Source organism: Aedes aegypti, chromosome 1 (genome assembly GCF_002204515.2).
Source record: "Aedes aegypti strain LVP_AGWG chromosome 1, AaegL5.0 Primary Assembly, whole genome shotgun sequence".
Taxonomy (NCBI): domain Eukaryota; kingdom Metazoa; phylum Arthropoda; class Insecta; order Diptera; family Culicidae; genus Aedes; species Aedes aegypti.
The window spans coordinates 2,247,697-2,265,402 of NC_035107.1; the positions used below are offsets into that span (position 1 = coordinate 2,247,697).

Consider the following 17,706-nt stretch of genomic DNA (forward strand, 5'->3'; position numbering starts at 1 on the left):
GATTGTTGGCTTCGCCGACGATATCACCCTAGTGGTCTATGGTGAATCGATGGAGGAAGTAGAGTTGACAGCAGCGCACTCTATTTCCCTGGTTGAGGAATGGATGAAGTCTAGGAAACTAGGACTGGCCCGTCACAAGACTGAGGTGGTGGTGGTCAACAACCGCAAGTCCGAGCAACGGGCGCTTATCTCGGTAGGTGATTGCACCATAGAGTCCAAGCGATCCCTTAGGCATCTTGGGGTAATGATCGATGACAAGCTGAGCTTCGCTAGCCACGTTGAATATGCCTGTAAAAGGGCATCTACGGCTATAGCGGCGCTTTCGAGGATGATGTCTAACAGCTCTGCTGTAATTGCCAGCAAACGCAAGCTGCTGGCAAGCGTGGCGCTATCCATACTAAGGTATGGAGGACCAATCTGGTCAAAAGCGCTTATAACGAGAAGAAACCTAAAGCGGTTGGAAAGCACGTACAGGATAATGTGCTTAAGAGTAGCAAGTGCATACCGGACGGTATCTAAAGAGGCCGTGTGCATCATAGCCGGGATGACGCCCATCGGGCTCATCATCAAGGAAGATGCTCAATGCTTCAACCAAAGGGGTACCAGAGGAGTCCGCGACACGTGTAAAGAGGAAACGCTCAGAAGCTGGCAGCAGGAATGGGATAACTCCACTAAGGGTAGATGGACCCATCGGCTAATACCAAATGTGTCAGATTGGTATGGTAGAAGCCATGGGGAAGTGAACTTCCACCTGACGCAGTTTCTGTCAGGACATGGTTGCTATAGACAGTACCTGTATAGGTTCGGGCACTCAGAATCTCCTGCGTGCCCCAATTGTGCTGGTGTAGAGGAAACAGCGGAGCATGTCGTGTTCGATTGCCCCCGTTTCATTGTTGTGAGAGGTCGCATGCTCACTACATGCGGAGGGGACACGTCCCCCGACAATATTATAGAGAGAATGTGTGCGGATGCCGAGTGCTGGAATGCAGTAACTACGGCTGTCACTCACATTATGTTAGAATTGCAGCGTCTATGGCGCGCCGACCAAGCAGTCATTCGGTTGGTTCCTTGTGTAAGTGCAGCTGATCTTTTTTTTTTTTGTTTTTTTTTGTTTTTTACAAGGGGAAAATCTGCAAACAGATCCCCTGAGAAGATAACTCAGGGAATGCGGGGATGACGCACCAACGACGACCCGCTAAAACCAGCCTATGCACTGTGCTTGAGCAATTCATTTAGAATTGCTCAAGTGGTGAACAGTGCATCGACATGACCCTTGGACTCAGACCCTCATCTCCCCGGAACCACCTTACGGTATTTCTTCGGGAAGGGACCAGTGCATATAGCACAACACGTGTAGCAGAAGTAGCCTAGGCAAACTGCTTCTCCTAGCCGACTTAAACAATGTTACAAGGGACCAGCCTCGGCAGGGCTAATCCTCTGCAGCCAACTCTTGGTCGGCGCGCCATAGACGCTGCAATTCTAACATAATGTGAGTGACAGCCGTAGTTACTGCATTCCAGCACTCGGCATCCGCACACATTCTCTCTATAATATTGTCGGGGGACGTGTCCCCTCCGCATGTAGTGAGCATGCGACCTCTCACAACAATGAAACGGGGGCAATCGAACACGGTTCTATCCCGTTAGGCCGAATATCTTTAGGCCGAAGTCCATTAAGCCGAATGCCGTTAGGCCGAAAGGGTCATTAGGCCGAAAATGGCCGAAAGCTCTAATGAACCGTAAGGTCGAATGGGTAACTAACAGGGACAGGTCAGGACAATTTGCATTACCTAGAAGCCGCCTAATGAATGTTCAGGTCGAGTGTTAGCCAAAAAGTAGTAAATGATCAAGTGTTATTTCAGCCTAACGACCCTTTCGGCCTAACGGCATTCGGCATTACAGTATTCGGCCTAACAACTTGCACCCGCTAAGGTAACTGAAAAAGACATTCGATTCGGACAGAATCCTTGAAAAACATTATTCATGAATGATTGGAGCAATAGCTATAATAATTTTTGTACAGTACTGACCCGATTTTGTTAGCTTTTTGACCCGATTTTGTCACCCTATTTAAAATTTGTCAAAAAATAGTTACCGTCATGTTTTACCACGTTTACATTAAAATTGTTGATGATGTTTGATGTCATGCACGCATGGGCGCCAGAGGGGGCAATGGCAATGCCTTTTATTAAGTGTTCAAAATCGATACTACCAATAGAAGTGAGGGGGGAACCTCAGATAAAAAAAACTGGCTACGCCTATGTCCATCGTCCTCTTAAAAGTCCATGTAACCATGTAACATGTCAACACTTGAAAAACAAGAACAATTTTGTCAGTCTAAAATTCATCGAGGGGCTGACAAAATCGGGTCATTACTGTATTAATAACTGGTGTGGAACGGTGGTGTTTGTATGTTACGAAATGGCTTGAGAACGGATGAACGGATTAACTTAAACTTTTCACAGTTGCACTCGACTCCCTGATAATTCCAATTTTTCCAGATAATAGACATATTTGATATTTGGAAAGAATGTACTAATATTCCTCCGAACCATTGTTCAATAGAAAGCTTAAATATATCAAAACGTAGAATAATAGAAAAATAAGAAACTATTACTCACAAACATTGACATAATGAAAAATTGAAATGAGATAACTTTGTCTATAAACGACTCTGAAATCTGGAAGTGTTGGCAATTTACGAGGCATACTGGAGAGGTATTTTTATTGAATCAAGAACAATTATATGAGATTCAAAAGATTCCTCCATGACTTTTGTTCAAAGATTTCTCATGAAAATCGCCCATGATGCAGTACGGAATTTAATAATACATTGATAATGACCTAGCTCTAAATCTACCAAAATATTTTTTTTAAATAATTTTCCATGTTTTTGGATGTTTTTCAGAATTGTTGAATATCTTAGCTTTTTTTAAATTCTTCCAATGGTCTGCAAATATGATCGAAATTGCCATTTTTTTTTTTAAACCATGATATAAATTGTTTATAATTAGTTTTTATAAAATTAATTATTCTCTTCAATTATATATCTGTAGATTTTTCAACTGAAGAATTTTTCAAGATAGTTAAGACACGGAAATTCTTGAGGTTTTGTATGGGAGGACGATCCGCAATATATCTTTAGATGAATCTATCAAAAATGTAATATGGAACTCAAAACTTGTATGCCAAGGATTTATCAAGATAATCATCCAGGAAGAAATTTTGATATATTTTCATATTGTTCTCCTTTCGATTCTTCAAGTAATTCCTTCAATATTATTTTTAGTTTTACGAACGAGATTTTTAACTCTAGGGTAGTTCATCTCGGCATCAACGGTTTTACTTCCAGAAACCGTTTCTCACAGTACACAATGGTCGGAAAAAAAAATAAATTTGGCCAAAACTAGTTTTATTGCCATTATCCATGAAATATGTAAACTTAATATGTTATTTGGCGTTTTTATTGTTTCAGCAGGGGTTATTCACATATTACGTAACATTTAAAAAAAAGTTTTTTTTTTTATTAAAAATTTTATCAAACTGGGCTGAAAGCACAATTTTTGTTTGTATTTGACCGAGTTTGATCAAAATGTGTACGAACAGTGGTCAAATATATTTTAAATAAACTTTGTATGAAAAATATCGTCAAAATATATGAAAATATTGAATTATTCAAATAGATCTAACTTGCAAATCGGCAAGTTTCTGCAAAAAAATTAAACGTTTTTTGTAAGATCTAAGGATGTTTTTTGATGTGCAATATTCGAAATGGAGGCGACATGACGCTACAAGAGTTGTTTTTCAAGTTTAAAATCATCAAAATTACTAAAGTGTAATATTGAATAGTATTAGAACTTCAACCAAATATTTTTTTCCATCTTTATGCTCGATAAACGTGTTGAACCATAACCTTTCAGATAGTGCGTCTCTTTGGGTAAATATTGCATTCCTAAATTATAAATTTTGTACTTTATTTTATTGTAAAATTTTTCAATTTTTTGACTTCAGCCAGTTTGACGTCATAAAAGTCATAGAAATTTAAATTTTAGTTCAATTTCAATTCAGGATCATAATAATATAATACATGAGGTATATTCTAGAATGATAAAAAACATAAAAATCTACAAAAAAAAAATTATGGTAGTTTTGGACGCCCCTTGATATGGAGCCCGAGCATTGTGCAGTACCTCAAATTACCCCAACAAGTCGCCATCAGTACCTCAAGGTATTTTTTAGAATGCATCTGAATCCTGCCAGATATTTTTGCACAACACAAGGAATTGCTTCATCAATAGTTTCAAGAGTTCTAGCAAAGATCTTACTGAGGAGTTCACAGGGATTCCTCCAAGTTTTCGTCTAAGATGGCACCTTCGGGAATACGTTTGAAGAAGTTTTTTCACGTACTCTCCCTTTAACTCGGTCAGGACTTACACTTGGAATTCCGCTCTAGGAATTTTAAGTGCATTTTTGAGTTTTCTATTTTATTCTTGGTAAAACTTGTTCACTTTTTTAAGTTAACTATTTCTCAAGATATTCTTTCTTTAGAAATAGTTTTTGATACTGATAACTCTCTTCTTCAAGAATTCCTAAAATAATACATTTTCCTGACATATTCTCTGAGAATTCCTTCAAAAATTCTTTCATAGATTCTTATAGTAATTCCTCAAATTTTCAATCTGTTATTTTTACAGAATTTACACCTAATTCAAATCTTTATAACATTTTCAGAAGTTCCACCAGAAACCAGATTACCGAAGAATTCCTACAGGAATGTTTCAAGGATTCTATCAGGAATTCCTCTAGGATCCTCTCCAAGCATTGCCTTGGACAGGTATTCCCCAAGTAATTACTCCAGGGATTCTTCAAGGTAATTTGCTTTAATAGCTTCTGATATTGTCCTAGAAATACTTTTTGAGCATATTTAAAGAAGATAACAGAATACCTCCGATGGTTCAAATCTGTTAAGAAATTTCCCCTGTTAATTTTGGAGCTGTTCTTCCCCCTACACTCCTACACATAACTCCAGGACTTTATCATAGATTTTTCTCATAGATCCTAAAGTTTCCCAAAAAAAAAAAAAACAATTACAGATGTTTCGGAAGAATTTAACAAGAAGTACTGCATGTGATACGCATAATTTGAATTCATACAGATATTATATCTTGAACGTATAGAATTTAATTGAATTTAATCCTGTGACGTAAGACAAAGTTTTATGATCTTCGATCAGGAATAATATTAATGATGTATTAGGAATAATTTCGAAGCTTTTGGGACTTCCTTTAACGCTTATTTTTTTTTTTATCGAAAACATCTGAATTCGAAGGGAATTTCTCAACATATTACATCTTAGATTACATAAATTTCCGCGAGGGATATTTTTTTTGGTGAAATGGTGGTGATCTGAGAGAAATTGTTATGTTGTTGGTATAGTTTCTGTAGGTAATTTTGAAAGAATTACAGAAGGTATGCCATAAGAAATATCTGTAAAAATACTTTAAGGATTGAAATCTCTGAAAAATGTTAGATAAAATCCTTGAATAAATTTCATAAAGAATTTACCGAGAAATTCATCGAAGAAAAGATCGATGGAAATTAAAGGAAAATTTATGATATATCCCTTATAAATTAATGTCTAAAGAAATATCTCAAGAAAAAAAAATAGAATAAATTTGAAAGAATTCATTGAAAAAAAAATCTTGTATTGATTCCTAAAAACAATTTGACAGTAAATATCCCTAAATCATCGAGTTATAGAACACAAAATCAATGCAAATGCGATCCAAGGGACTATCGCGGCAGCCACGAAAAAAATAATATGGTTCTTTAGCTCGATATATTTGACTGTATTTTGCAATTTAGAACAATTTATTGCGGCGCTCATTTCAAATCCACATCCAGCGGCGGCGGTAACGCGCAGAAGATATGCGCGCAATTCAATCGCAACGTCAAAATTCAAGAAGGCTTGGATTTTTTCATTCATCAAGGACGCAAATGTTTCAAATTTACTAAATCTGAAACATTTGGTGATTTTCATTATCACTGCGACGGTATATCGACATTTTCAGATAATCGTATTACGTGGATTTATCTTGCAGAGCACAATATGTGTAATGTTTAATTACGCAGCTAAACAAGTTCGGTAATGAAAGAGGGTTGCATAATAATTATTACGCAATTGGATTCAGTTCCATAATACCTAACTATTACAGGTATGTTCCGTTTTTATCATGTTCCGATTTTGTCACGTTCCGATTTCGTCAACAAATTATTCCGTTTTTATCAACACACAAAAATTGATTTTTTTTAATTAGCAAAATGTTTAGAATGTTTACTAACAACTTATTTTGAAGCAATTTGAATATTTTTCAATAGCCTCAGAGTTGAATTTTAAAAATTATGTTAATGTTAAGCACCTACGATACATGGTAGGTGTCAAGTCATATACGATTCAATAAGGTTTGACTCCTTCTTATCCACTAATCAATTGCAGTTTTCAAACTTAGCATGGTCTGTTGGACAAGATTAACCTATCCTTCAACAATCGAGAGTTGCTCTGGCCACGTCCTAGCAACAACTGGAATTTGTGATTAGTTGAATACGTACCTAAGAGAGTTGCAGATAACTCTCCTTTCTCCGATTTATCTTTTCTATAAAAAAATGATAGACATTGGAGCGGTCCTTTAATTACAAAAGACAATTTTGGGCGGTTTTTTGATGATTTTTGATTTTTGGTATGCTTTATGTATGAAAAAAAAAACATAATGTGTATGGCACGTAAGAAATCTTAAACCCATTCTTCCCCTATAACCTTTACGTGATTAACCCCTTTACGTGATTAACCCCTCTTCCGGCAGCTTCATTTTTTACCATCAACAAAATATTCAAATCGGTATAACTTTTATCGATATTTTTGCACCATTTTTTTCACAAGTTCTCAAAAAGCTCTTCTAGTATTAGGATCTGTGTCAAAATTTATCATTGGTCATCTGGATCCGGAGATACTCCAAAATCCCTTGGGGGACCGACGCGTTAATCATAACCTACGTTAATTTCTCAGGCTACAGAATTTCTATCATATTCGGATATTCACTCCTCGGAATGATACATTAATGCGAGTATGTTGTGAAAAAATGAAGCAATTTGGTGCAGCCGTATTTGAGTAATGAGCATTAATGTTTCTGGTACCACGCTGGACAAATAAAGATCTTGAAAACTCTAATAAACCTCATATCGTAATTTTCAGATTTCTCCAAGAATACTGAACCGATTTGTATGATTTTTTCAGAGTAGCTCCTTATTGCCTGGCATTTTATAGTACATTTTATTTTTTTTGATAAATTGGCCAGAAACAAAATGGCCGTCAAAGAGATTTTATATGGAGAATGTCGGTCCCCCAAGGAACATCGGAATATCTTTAAAACTAGATCGCCAATGATTAATATCGACATGGATTCCTAAACTAGAAGAGTTTTTTTTTAAGATCTTGTAAAAATATGGTGCAAAAATATCGGGAAACAAAAAAGTTATCGCGATTTCAATTTTTTTTAACGGTAAAAAATGAAGCTGCCGGTAGAGGGTTTAATGGACGATCTCATATATTTTCAGTTCTTTTTTATGAGGGATGCACTTGGGAATGAACTCAAGAATCGTTCGAGTCGTTTGAGCAACGACTAGAGACATGATCGAGTTTATTTTATTTTTGATAAGACTGTCGACCCCGTCATATTTTGGACATTATGTTCTATGTCTTAAACTTGATAGCATTGCACAAATTATAGCAAACAGCCATTGACTAGATCTTGTTCAACGAGTAGTGGAGGGGTCTAGCAAAACTAAGCAATCTATAGAACATTTTGGAATTTTCATATAATAAGTTTGCATCGAGATAGAGGGTAAAGGGCTGAAATGGCTGACAATTTGAGAAACTGTTGATACTGGACGTTCCTACGTCACGGACGTTACCATCCCAAATTTACTGGGATCATGATCTTTGAGCAGACATGACATACGCTTATTCATAAAAGGGTCTCTTACCAAAAAGTTCAGATTTCGTGATGCTTGTTCTAGAGTTTTTACACTTTTGGAATTGTGTTTGTATGGCACGAAATTGCACAAGAACGGGCTAATAGACTTATATGATTATTTCACTGTTGCATTGGTGAAGTTTTTTGACGTGTTTGAGTGAAGGAAACAATTTGAAAAATTATCTGAAATATTTGGAAGAACAACTGAAAATTAATGTATCGTTTTGAATGGGAGATTGCATGCCATTTTTCAGCAGCCTACTTGAAGACAAAACGTTTAACGTGAACACTAGTATTTAATATTATTTTTACTCAACAAAATAAAAATAAGAACTTTAGGCTAGTATATTGCCGGTCTCTTCATGTTCTAACGTTAGCTAGATGCTTTACGTTAGAAGCTAACTGTTCTAGATTGGCGATTAGTGCATCCCTGTTGAAGTTGGGAGTGATAACTTAAGAATAAAGATCCTCACAATCATTTTTGATAACATTTTGGCAATTCAAAGCACATTGAACAATAAAAATTCATTTTTTTGCAAAACTCCATAACTGCACATTTAATCGAAAATCGGGTGTGGCCAAAAATGCAAAAAAATTAACCTTGGCAAAAAAGCTCTCAGTTGATAACTGCGGAAGTGTTTACAAGAACACTCAGCTAAGAAGATTACTCTCTTTTAGTTGAGATATAATTCCAAAAAGAAGAAGAAGCAGAAGGATGAGAACGAACAGTGGAAAAAGAAGTTGTTTCTCGTATAATATTTCTTGAAAAAAAAAAAAACAATGATCAACTTGACCCACTTCCTTGTAGTTATTTTTACAAATATGACGCACGTTATGATACAAAGGACATTTATGTGATTATCGTTTTAGTATTCTATATTACATTTATTGAAGTTCTAACCAAGAAAACTACAACTATTAATGATTTATTACAAATTTATATTGATTGATAGGAGTCTTCAATCAACTTTCATTACGAACCTATAGGAATAAACAATCTAAATGCTCCGCACAGCTCCTTAACATCAATACTTTGCATTTATATGATGTAAATGTCTATAATCTTGACAAAAATGCAATTTTATTTACAAATTTGAAAAATATGTTGTCTAAGAAAATTATTCCGTTTTTGTCACGGTTCCGTTTTAATCAACTGAGATTTGCCGATCGTGTTTGTTCGGATTGTATGCAGAAACGGCACTTATTTTCTGTAGCAGTCTATTTAGAGCATTTCAAACTGAAATCAATAATTACATTTGTCATACGAATTTACATAAATTTTTATCTGTGACTTACAAATTTAGTTTCACTGCTAGCCTCGTGGAACAATTTCGCTGAACGGATCCAATTTTGCGCAGAAAACGGTTTAACACTAGCCTAGTAAATTAATATTTTAGTATATTCATTTATAATTTTAGATCTAGAGTACTCACTTTGAATTTTTTGCTAACTTACAAACGGTTTTATCTTGCAGTTGCCAAACTTTAGTAGATAGTTTTTATCAAAAATAGTAGTCGTAACCACGTCGTAGTTCACCTAAGCACAAACCATCATTTGAGTATGTATTTTATAACTTTAGCCTTCAAATTCATGAACAACAACTTACTTAATAAATGCCCGTAGATTACCACCAAATTTTAGTTTTTAATTCAATAATTTTCGTCTCAAATTCAACAATTTCCAATAGTTTCATAAAGCACAATTCACATTCAATCTACACACCAAATTTTTATTGCTGTAAACCAGCAAATTTTTGCTGATTTTTTTTGTGCTGTAAATTCAGCAATCGATCCAGCAAAATAAAATTTGCTGATCTGATCAGCAATGCAAATTCTCCTACACACCAAATTTTTATTGCTGTAAACCAGCAAATTTTTGCTGATTTTTTTTGTGCTGTAAATTCAGCAATCGATCCAGCAAAATAAAATTTGCTGATCTGATCAGCAATGCAAATTCTCCTACAAATGACAGCTGGTTTACTGACCATTCAGCAATGTAAATTTCAATTTGCTGAATAATCAGCATTTGGTTATTTGTTATTCTCGTGGGATTCCTTGCTGGTTTCCAGCAATTTCGGGTCGCCAGCTCCCGGTCAATGAATATTTTTAGGTGATATCTGTTAACGATGCCATAAAAACAATGGAAAATGCGAATGTCTTGTATGTAATAAACATTTATTTTTACAAAAAATAAACACAATATTCTGCGCTTTGGGGAGAGGCAAAGCACCGTCTACCGTAACGGCATTGTCACCACCTAGAAATGAACATTTTAATGCTTATCATACAATCAATATCACACTGAATATTTAGTACTTACCATATACGATGTTCCGAAAAATGTACATTAAACATTAATGTTCGAGTAAACATTTTTAAGCTCCATGATGATATGGTAAGTGAGTAAGTGAATTTTTTTCTAGTTTTGAATTTATCGGTTGACAGATAAAACTGTTTGCTGACTCTCGGCAATAAAAATTGCTGATACGAGTTCAGTAATTATGTTTACTGGTTTACAGCAAAATTTCAAATGGATTGCTGGTTATCAATCAAGTGTCATATGAATTACTGAAAACCAGTAAAACTGATGGTGATGACAAGTATCCAGCAAGTTAGATTGCTGAATTCCAGTAAAAAAAATCAGAAATGCTGTACATCAGTAAAATACACACAGTGTGTACACACCAAATTTTCGATCAATCTTCCAGCAATTTCGTTTGCTGAAACCCATCCAGCAATATACTATTTTACTGATGTACAGCATTTCTGATTTTTTTTACTGGAATTCAGCAATCTAACTTGCTGGATACTTGTCATCACCATCAGTTTTACTGGTTTTCAGTAATTCATATGACACTTGATTGATAACCAGCAATCCATTTGAAATTTTGCTGTAAACCAGTAAACATAATTACTGAACTCGTATCAGCAATTTTTATTGCCGAGAGTCAGCAAACAGTTTTATCTGTCAACCGATAAATTCAAAACTAGAAAAAAATTCACTTACTCACTTACCATATCATCATGGAGCTTAAAAATGTTTACTCGAACATTAATGTTTAATGTACATTTTTCGGAACATCGTATATGGTAAGTACTAAATATTCAGTGTGATATTGATTGTATGATAAGCATTAAAATGTTCATTTCTAGGTGGTGACAATGCCGTTACGGTAGACGGTGCTTTGCCTCTCCCCAAAGCGCAGAATATTGTGTTTATTTTTTGTAAAAATAAATGTTTATTACATACAAGACATTCGCATTTTCCATTGTTTTTATGGCATCGTTAACAGATATCACCTAAAAATATTCATTGACCGGGAGCTGGCGACCCGAAATTGCTGGAAACCAGCAAGGAATCCCACGAGAATAACAAATAACCAAATGCTGATTATTCAGCAAATTGAAATTTACATTGCTGAATGGTCAGTAAACCAGCTGTCATTTGTAGGAGAATTTGCATTGCTGATCAGATCAGCAAATTTTATTTTGCTGGATCGATTGCTGAATTTACAGCACAAAAAAAATCAGCAAAAATTTGCTGGTTTACAGCAATAAAAATTTGGTGTGTAGGTTTTGTTTTTGTTTTCCCATTATCTTATCTCTAATCCGATTTGTAGACTGGCGCATTCTCGTCATCCCAGTGGTGTTGACAGTGTTGATAAAAACGGAACATACCTGTACGACATTGCACACACTCAGTGCAGGAAAGAAGGCCGTTTCATGATAGATTGGCGAGATAGAAAAAAAAACAGCCTACTACGACCATAAATCGTAGAACAGTAGTTACAATTTTTTTTTTTTCAAATTTCAGGCACGGCATAAACATTAAAAAGGCAGGCTCTTTACTGATGTAAACATCGAATTTGGTTGTACACATGTGACATCACTCCTATCGTACCATATATCATCCGGAACACTTTTTTCACATTTTTTTTCACAAATTTGTTCGAGATGGATAGGAAAGTCATCGTCAAGTAGCTGTCAGTTTCCGGAATATATCACCTTCTCAATAAAGTACACCGTGATTTTAAGTAAATTTAGCACGGCGGCAAAATTTAAATTAAGTTCATTTTTAGGGGCGAAAGTGTTGTAAAATTTATGAAGGGTAGGTTTATAGATATGCAACTTACCGAAGATCCACGACTTCTTTCAGCGGTTGTAATCACATTTAAATTTTCACTTAGTTTAAAAAGTTTTGAACAATTATATCCTATTATTTCAACACTTTAATCTATTTTCATCTAATGACCCCTGATTGACAAAATTAACTCAAATCCGACGACGGAAACGCGATAAAAAATTCAATTGCCGAACCGTTTTACTTCCCTATCGATAAATTCCTTGACAAAACCGACAAAACAGTGACCGTGGCCTACTGTACCGATTCACAACAAATCCACGTGCATTTTTCGCACTGTTTTGTTTTGATTCCGCGCTTGTGTGACGCTCTCTATACCTATCTCTCCCCGGCTACCCAGAGTCGCTCTCGCTCATTCCACCACGCGACGCCGGCCTACTGCTTTGCGTGTGCACTTGTGATGGTGGTTGTGCGATGTGATGATGGCTTGCTTTGCCGGCCGGCCGCCTCGTCGATTTGACAGTTCTCGTCGCGTGCTTCGTTCGTAGTTGCCGTGGTGATTTTTTCGATTTGAATTTCCCGCAGTCGCGTGTGATTTTTCCGGTGTTTTCCGTCTCGAAAATGGCCACCATGGCCGCGGTTACGCGTGTGAAACCCCTGGTAGTGATTCTCGGCTCGACCGGCACCGGGAAGACGAAACTTTCGATCGAGCTGGCCCGGCGCTTCGGCGGGGAAATCATCAGCGCCGATTCAATGCAAGTGAGTGTTGTTTACTGTTTTTGTTTTTTTTTTTCGCTTGTCCGTTCAACGGGGTGGAATCATCTGTTGGACTAGGAAGCAGCTGGTGAGCCGGCATAGTATCAGCACAGACTGTCTGTGGTATCAGGGTGGTTTGAAGAAGAGGTTTTCTGGGTTTCTGATATATTGCGTAATTGATAGGGTAGATGAATCAGATTTGGTCATTCATCTCCAGTAGGGCAGAGTCTTCTTTGCTCAATGAGAATTTCTTTGGCATAGTGATGCCTACTGTTATGTTATTTTTTTGCCCAAAGTCCAAATGTATGGTAAACTACAATACTGACTACAATTCCCGTAAAATGTATCGTGTTTTTATCCCTATTTTTATTTCGTGAGAACTAATCATACACGCAGCGAACATTTTGCCATACATTTTGCCTTATGAAAGGTGGAGCGATTATTGCAATACGAACGCTTTATGTATCGTAGGCGTCGATAGGCGCGTGGTGTACGCTCGGGCCTATCGATCGCAAGGTTCTTGGTTTGATTCCAGGTTTCCGCAAAAACGTTTTTTGTTTCCAAATTCTGGTTTCTTGTGGCGAATTTTCATAAGGAGTTCTTATGTTTATCGATAGTCCATTTGCCTGAGTGTACGAAACATAGCCGGTACAAAACGAATAAACCGTTCTAAAGTTATGCGCTATCAAACATTTGGCGTCCATTTTTATAGTCAACTATATATATGGATTTACTATGGTAAAACTCGTTTTGCGAGGAAAAATCGCCTGATGTCACCTATAAAAATATGATTGCAGATTTTGATAGGCAATTTTATGATGAATTATATGTTTAGGCAATTTTATGGTGAATTATAAACTTTTTAAAGGCCCAGATAGCCGTAGCGGTAAACGCGCAGCTATTCAGCAAGACCAAGCTGAGGGTCGTGGGCTCGAATCCCACCAGTCGAGGATCTTTTCGGGTTGGAAATTTTCTCGATTTCCCAGGGCATAGAGTATCTTCATACCTGCCACACGATATACGCATGCAAAAATGGTCATTGGCATAGTAAGCTCTCAGTTAATAACTGTGGAACTGCTCATAAGAACACTAAGCTGAGAAGCAGGCTTTGTCCCAGTGGGGACGTAACGCCAGAAAGAATAAGAAGGAAGAACTTTTTATAGTTTATGTCGGCATTTATAAAATCTTATTGAATAAATACATAAAAGTAACATTTCCGTAGTCACGATAAAATGTGTAACATAAAATATCATACATTTAAAATAAAAGCGTTAAACGAGCTCACCAAATTCATCATCCATCCTTGACTGACCAGTCACAAACTACTTGATATCAAACAGACGAGGTTGATAGTCCTATGACTATAGCTTCTGTTTCCCAAGCAGGAGATAGTGGGTTCAATCTCATTGGCATCCCTTTATCCTTATTGTAACATACCTCCTTATAGCTCTTTCTCTCTCTCTGCATCGTCCTTGGTAATTTGATGTAATTATTGAATTGAATTCATTGAAAATCATGAATTGGCTTGATTAGGGGTATCCAAACCCGGCAACATCGCGAACTTTCGGCTCGCCGAAGTTGGCATTGCACAACTACGACATTAAATCTGAAGTTATCACAAATTCTAATTTGATGTTTCGACCATGCCTACTAGGTATTTTGTCATGAAACGGATTGCTGTTTTCTGTTTGACAAAAGTTGAGCGTCACGAAAAAGTCGACTATGCGCAAGTGCCAACAATGATAAATGTGGTTCTACATGTAGACTCAGATCCGTATCCGGTTTGTCCGAAGCGGAGAAGAGTAGCTTCTGTAGGACTTGATGTGGATAACCAGCCAGCGTATGCCGAGAATGAAACTGAATTGAAAAAAAAAAACCGGTACTGTTCATCCAATCAGACCTTGATGATTTGATGAAGGATTTGAATTTTTCAAAGGAGAAATCGGAATTGTTGGAACCACGCTTGAAGGAACGGAACATGGTATCGCCTGAAGTAAACATTCCTGCATAGAGGAGTCGTCATGAAAAATTTGAAAAATACTTCTCTACTGTTTCTGCCACGACATCAATGGTATTTTGGATGAATTTGGTTGGGCGTATAATCCAGCTGAATGGCGTTTGTTCATCGATAGCAGCAAGTTGAGTTAGAAAGCGACAAACAGCCCATTCCGCTGGTTCACGCCGTAAATGTGAAGGAGACGTATGAATCAAAGGCGTTGTTACTCGAACTGATCAATTATAATCAACATATTTGGAAAATCTGCTCCGATTTGAAAGTTGAGCTCGCAAAGAGCACTACGTTCGAACTGATTGGCCAAAACGGATATGGATAAAATTATACTTCCTCCGCAGCACATAAAATGGGACTCTTCACAAATTTTGTGAAGGCTTCGCAGAAAGAGGAGGTCCGGGATCAGTGAAATCGGTGATTCCAAACCTGTCGGATGCGAAGTTAAAAAAGGCGTTTTCGTAAGCCTTCAAATTAAGAAACTGATGAATGATCCTGCGTTCAATATAGTTTTGACGTCGAATGAATCAAGAGCGTAAAAATCTTTTCAGTACGTAGTAAGCAACTTTTTGGGGAACATCGATGTTACGAGGACATGATTCAAAATTTGCTTGAAAATTATGCAGAACTTTGAAAACATTCTAAATATAACATTGGCTTCATCTTTTGCTTAGGCTGGCTTCTATGGTGCTTTTACCCTACTTTAACAGAAATCTTATGTTCTAATGTATGATAGCAAATTTGTTTAGCCGTCATTTCATGCTAAAAGATTAAAAATTGGAGCTATGCACAGCCAAAGTTATCAGAATTTTAGTAATAAAGGTTTTTATTAAACTTAATCTATCTATCTATATAAATAAAAATGGAATGTTGTTTGTATGTCACGAAATGGCTTACGAACGGGTCAATAGATTTGAATGATTCTACCTCCATTTTGTTCGTCAAGGGTTCCGACGTGTTTGTGTGTATGAAAATTCCAAGATATTCACCGGGAAAGTTGGAAAAACGTGTGTGAACGGAACTGTCATTTCGTATGGGACGATCAATATCGTTTTTCAACAGCCTACTTGATGGCTAAACGAAGTTTGCCGGGACCACTAGTATAATAATACAAGTGTATTTCGAAAACGGTTCTACTTTCTAAACTTTCTACATCTTGGACCTCTTTTGGAACCAGCGTACAATTTTACATCAAAAATATAGGTCGGATGGTAAAGTTCATTCAATTTGTTGTATTTTGTAAACTGGTGTTACAATACTCTAAGCAAGCTTAGAATTCGCGAACTTCTCATTGATAGCATTTACAACTTTCTATGAATCTTAGCCAAACATCCCTTCACTCAATACTTCTATTTTTATTGCTAAAGGTATGTTTTTGGCATCCTTAGAAATGAACTTATACCAAAGTTAACCTAACTTTTTAAATATATTTCTTCTCACTTGATATTTTCTTCTGATCGAGAAATGTATGACAATTGATAAGCTTGTTTCAAAGTCAACCAAGACTGTGTGTCCATTTAGAATTAAAACTTTGATTTATCCTAAGATCCAGTCATACAGACAATGGTCAACTTATTTTAGCACTTAAACGACCAACAATAAAATATCGTTTCATAGGCAGGCCCACAAAATTGAACAGGAATTTGGTGTACGTACTTGAAGTCGTTTCAAATGGTACAAAGTCATAATTGACTTATTTTTAGCTTATATTTAAACCGAAAACCTTTTTGAAATATGGGGAAAGAATGGGAGATAACCTGTAATTTAAAGTGGGATTCTCACTGCCCACCCTAATTTTTTTTTTCAAAAGTCACTATTTTAATTCTCCTTTCTGTGAATTTTGATTCTAATATTAGAAATTTTCCAACATGCTACACCAGGATTTCCTTCATAGATTTTTTCATCAATTCCAATTGTCCACCGGTTTTGTCAGTGGTTGCTCTAGCAGATGTTTCAAATATTCCTACGCGAGTTCTTCCAAGAAAATGACCTAGGATGTATTACAGAGTTTTTGAAGAAACTCGTCTAAGGGTTTCCAGGAACCTATTTCTCCAGCCATTTCCGTGTGAATTGCTTCGTGAATTCAGTACTAATAGATTCAATCAGGGGTCTTCCTAAGCCAAGTAGTTAGAATCCGCGGCCACAAAACAAAGTCATGTTGAAGGGTCGATTTCCGATCGGTCCAGGATCTTTTCGTAATGGAAATTTCCTTGATTTCCCTGGGCATAAAATATCATCGTACCTGCCACACGATATACGAATGCGAAAATGGTAACTTTGGCAAAAAAAGCTCTCAGTTAATAACCGTGGAAGACCTCATAGAACACTAAGCTGAGAAGCAGATTTTGCCCCGGGAGGACGTAAAGCCAAGCCATTAAGTTGCTCCAGAAATGTATGTAGGATTTTCTCCAACATTTCAACCATGAATTAATCCAGCAGTTCTTTCAAACATATCTCGAGTAATTTTCAAAGTAAAATCTATAGATTCTTCAAAGTTTCATTCGAGGGTTTACACCAGAAAATACTACAGCAATTATTCCGAACAATTCTTTGCAAGTTTTTTCCTCAAATTCGGGTCAATACTTTTCAAGGAATACCTCCAAAAAAACCTTCAATAGTTTTCTAAGCCATTCATCTACACACTTAAATTATTTTACAGGAATCCGTGAATTTCACCGTAATCTCAATAGCTGAAAAGTACGGTGAAATAATTAACGGAGTACGGTAATTTTTTACAGTTTTCGGTAAAATTTCACCGGAATCCTTTGGATTTCGCGGGAATTACGGTGTTTTATTTTACCGAACTGTTCAGCTGTTGAGATTACGGTGAAAT

The 17,706-nt window shown here is 36.5% G+C and overlaps 1 protein-coding gene across 1 annotated transcript in view; it reads left to right on the top strand.

The window, feature by feature from the left end:
• The first annotated feature begins 12,597 nt into the window (after nucleotides 1–12,597).
• The window catches only part of LOC5571578 (tRNA dimethylallyltransferase, mitochondrial), a 763,523-nt gene continuing 758,414 nt past the window's right edge, over nucleotides 12,598–17,706 (top strand). The window contains exon 1 of the mRNA XM_021838779.1: nucleotides 12,598–12,868. Within this exon, the coding sequence (XP_021694471.1) occupies nucleotides 12,731–12,868 (138 nt within the window). The 5' untranslated portion in view covers nucleotides 12,598–12,730. The remainder of the gene's footprint in view (nucleotides 12,869–17,706) is intronic.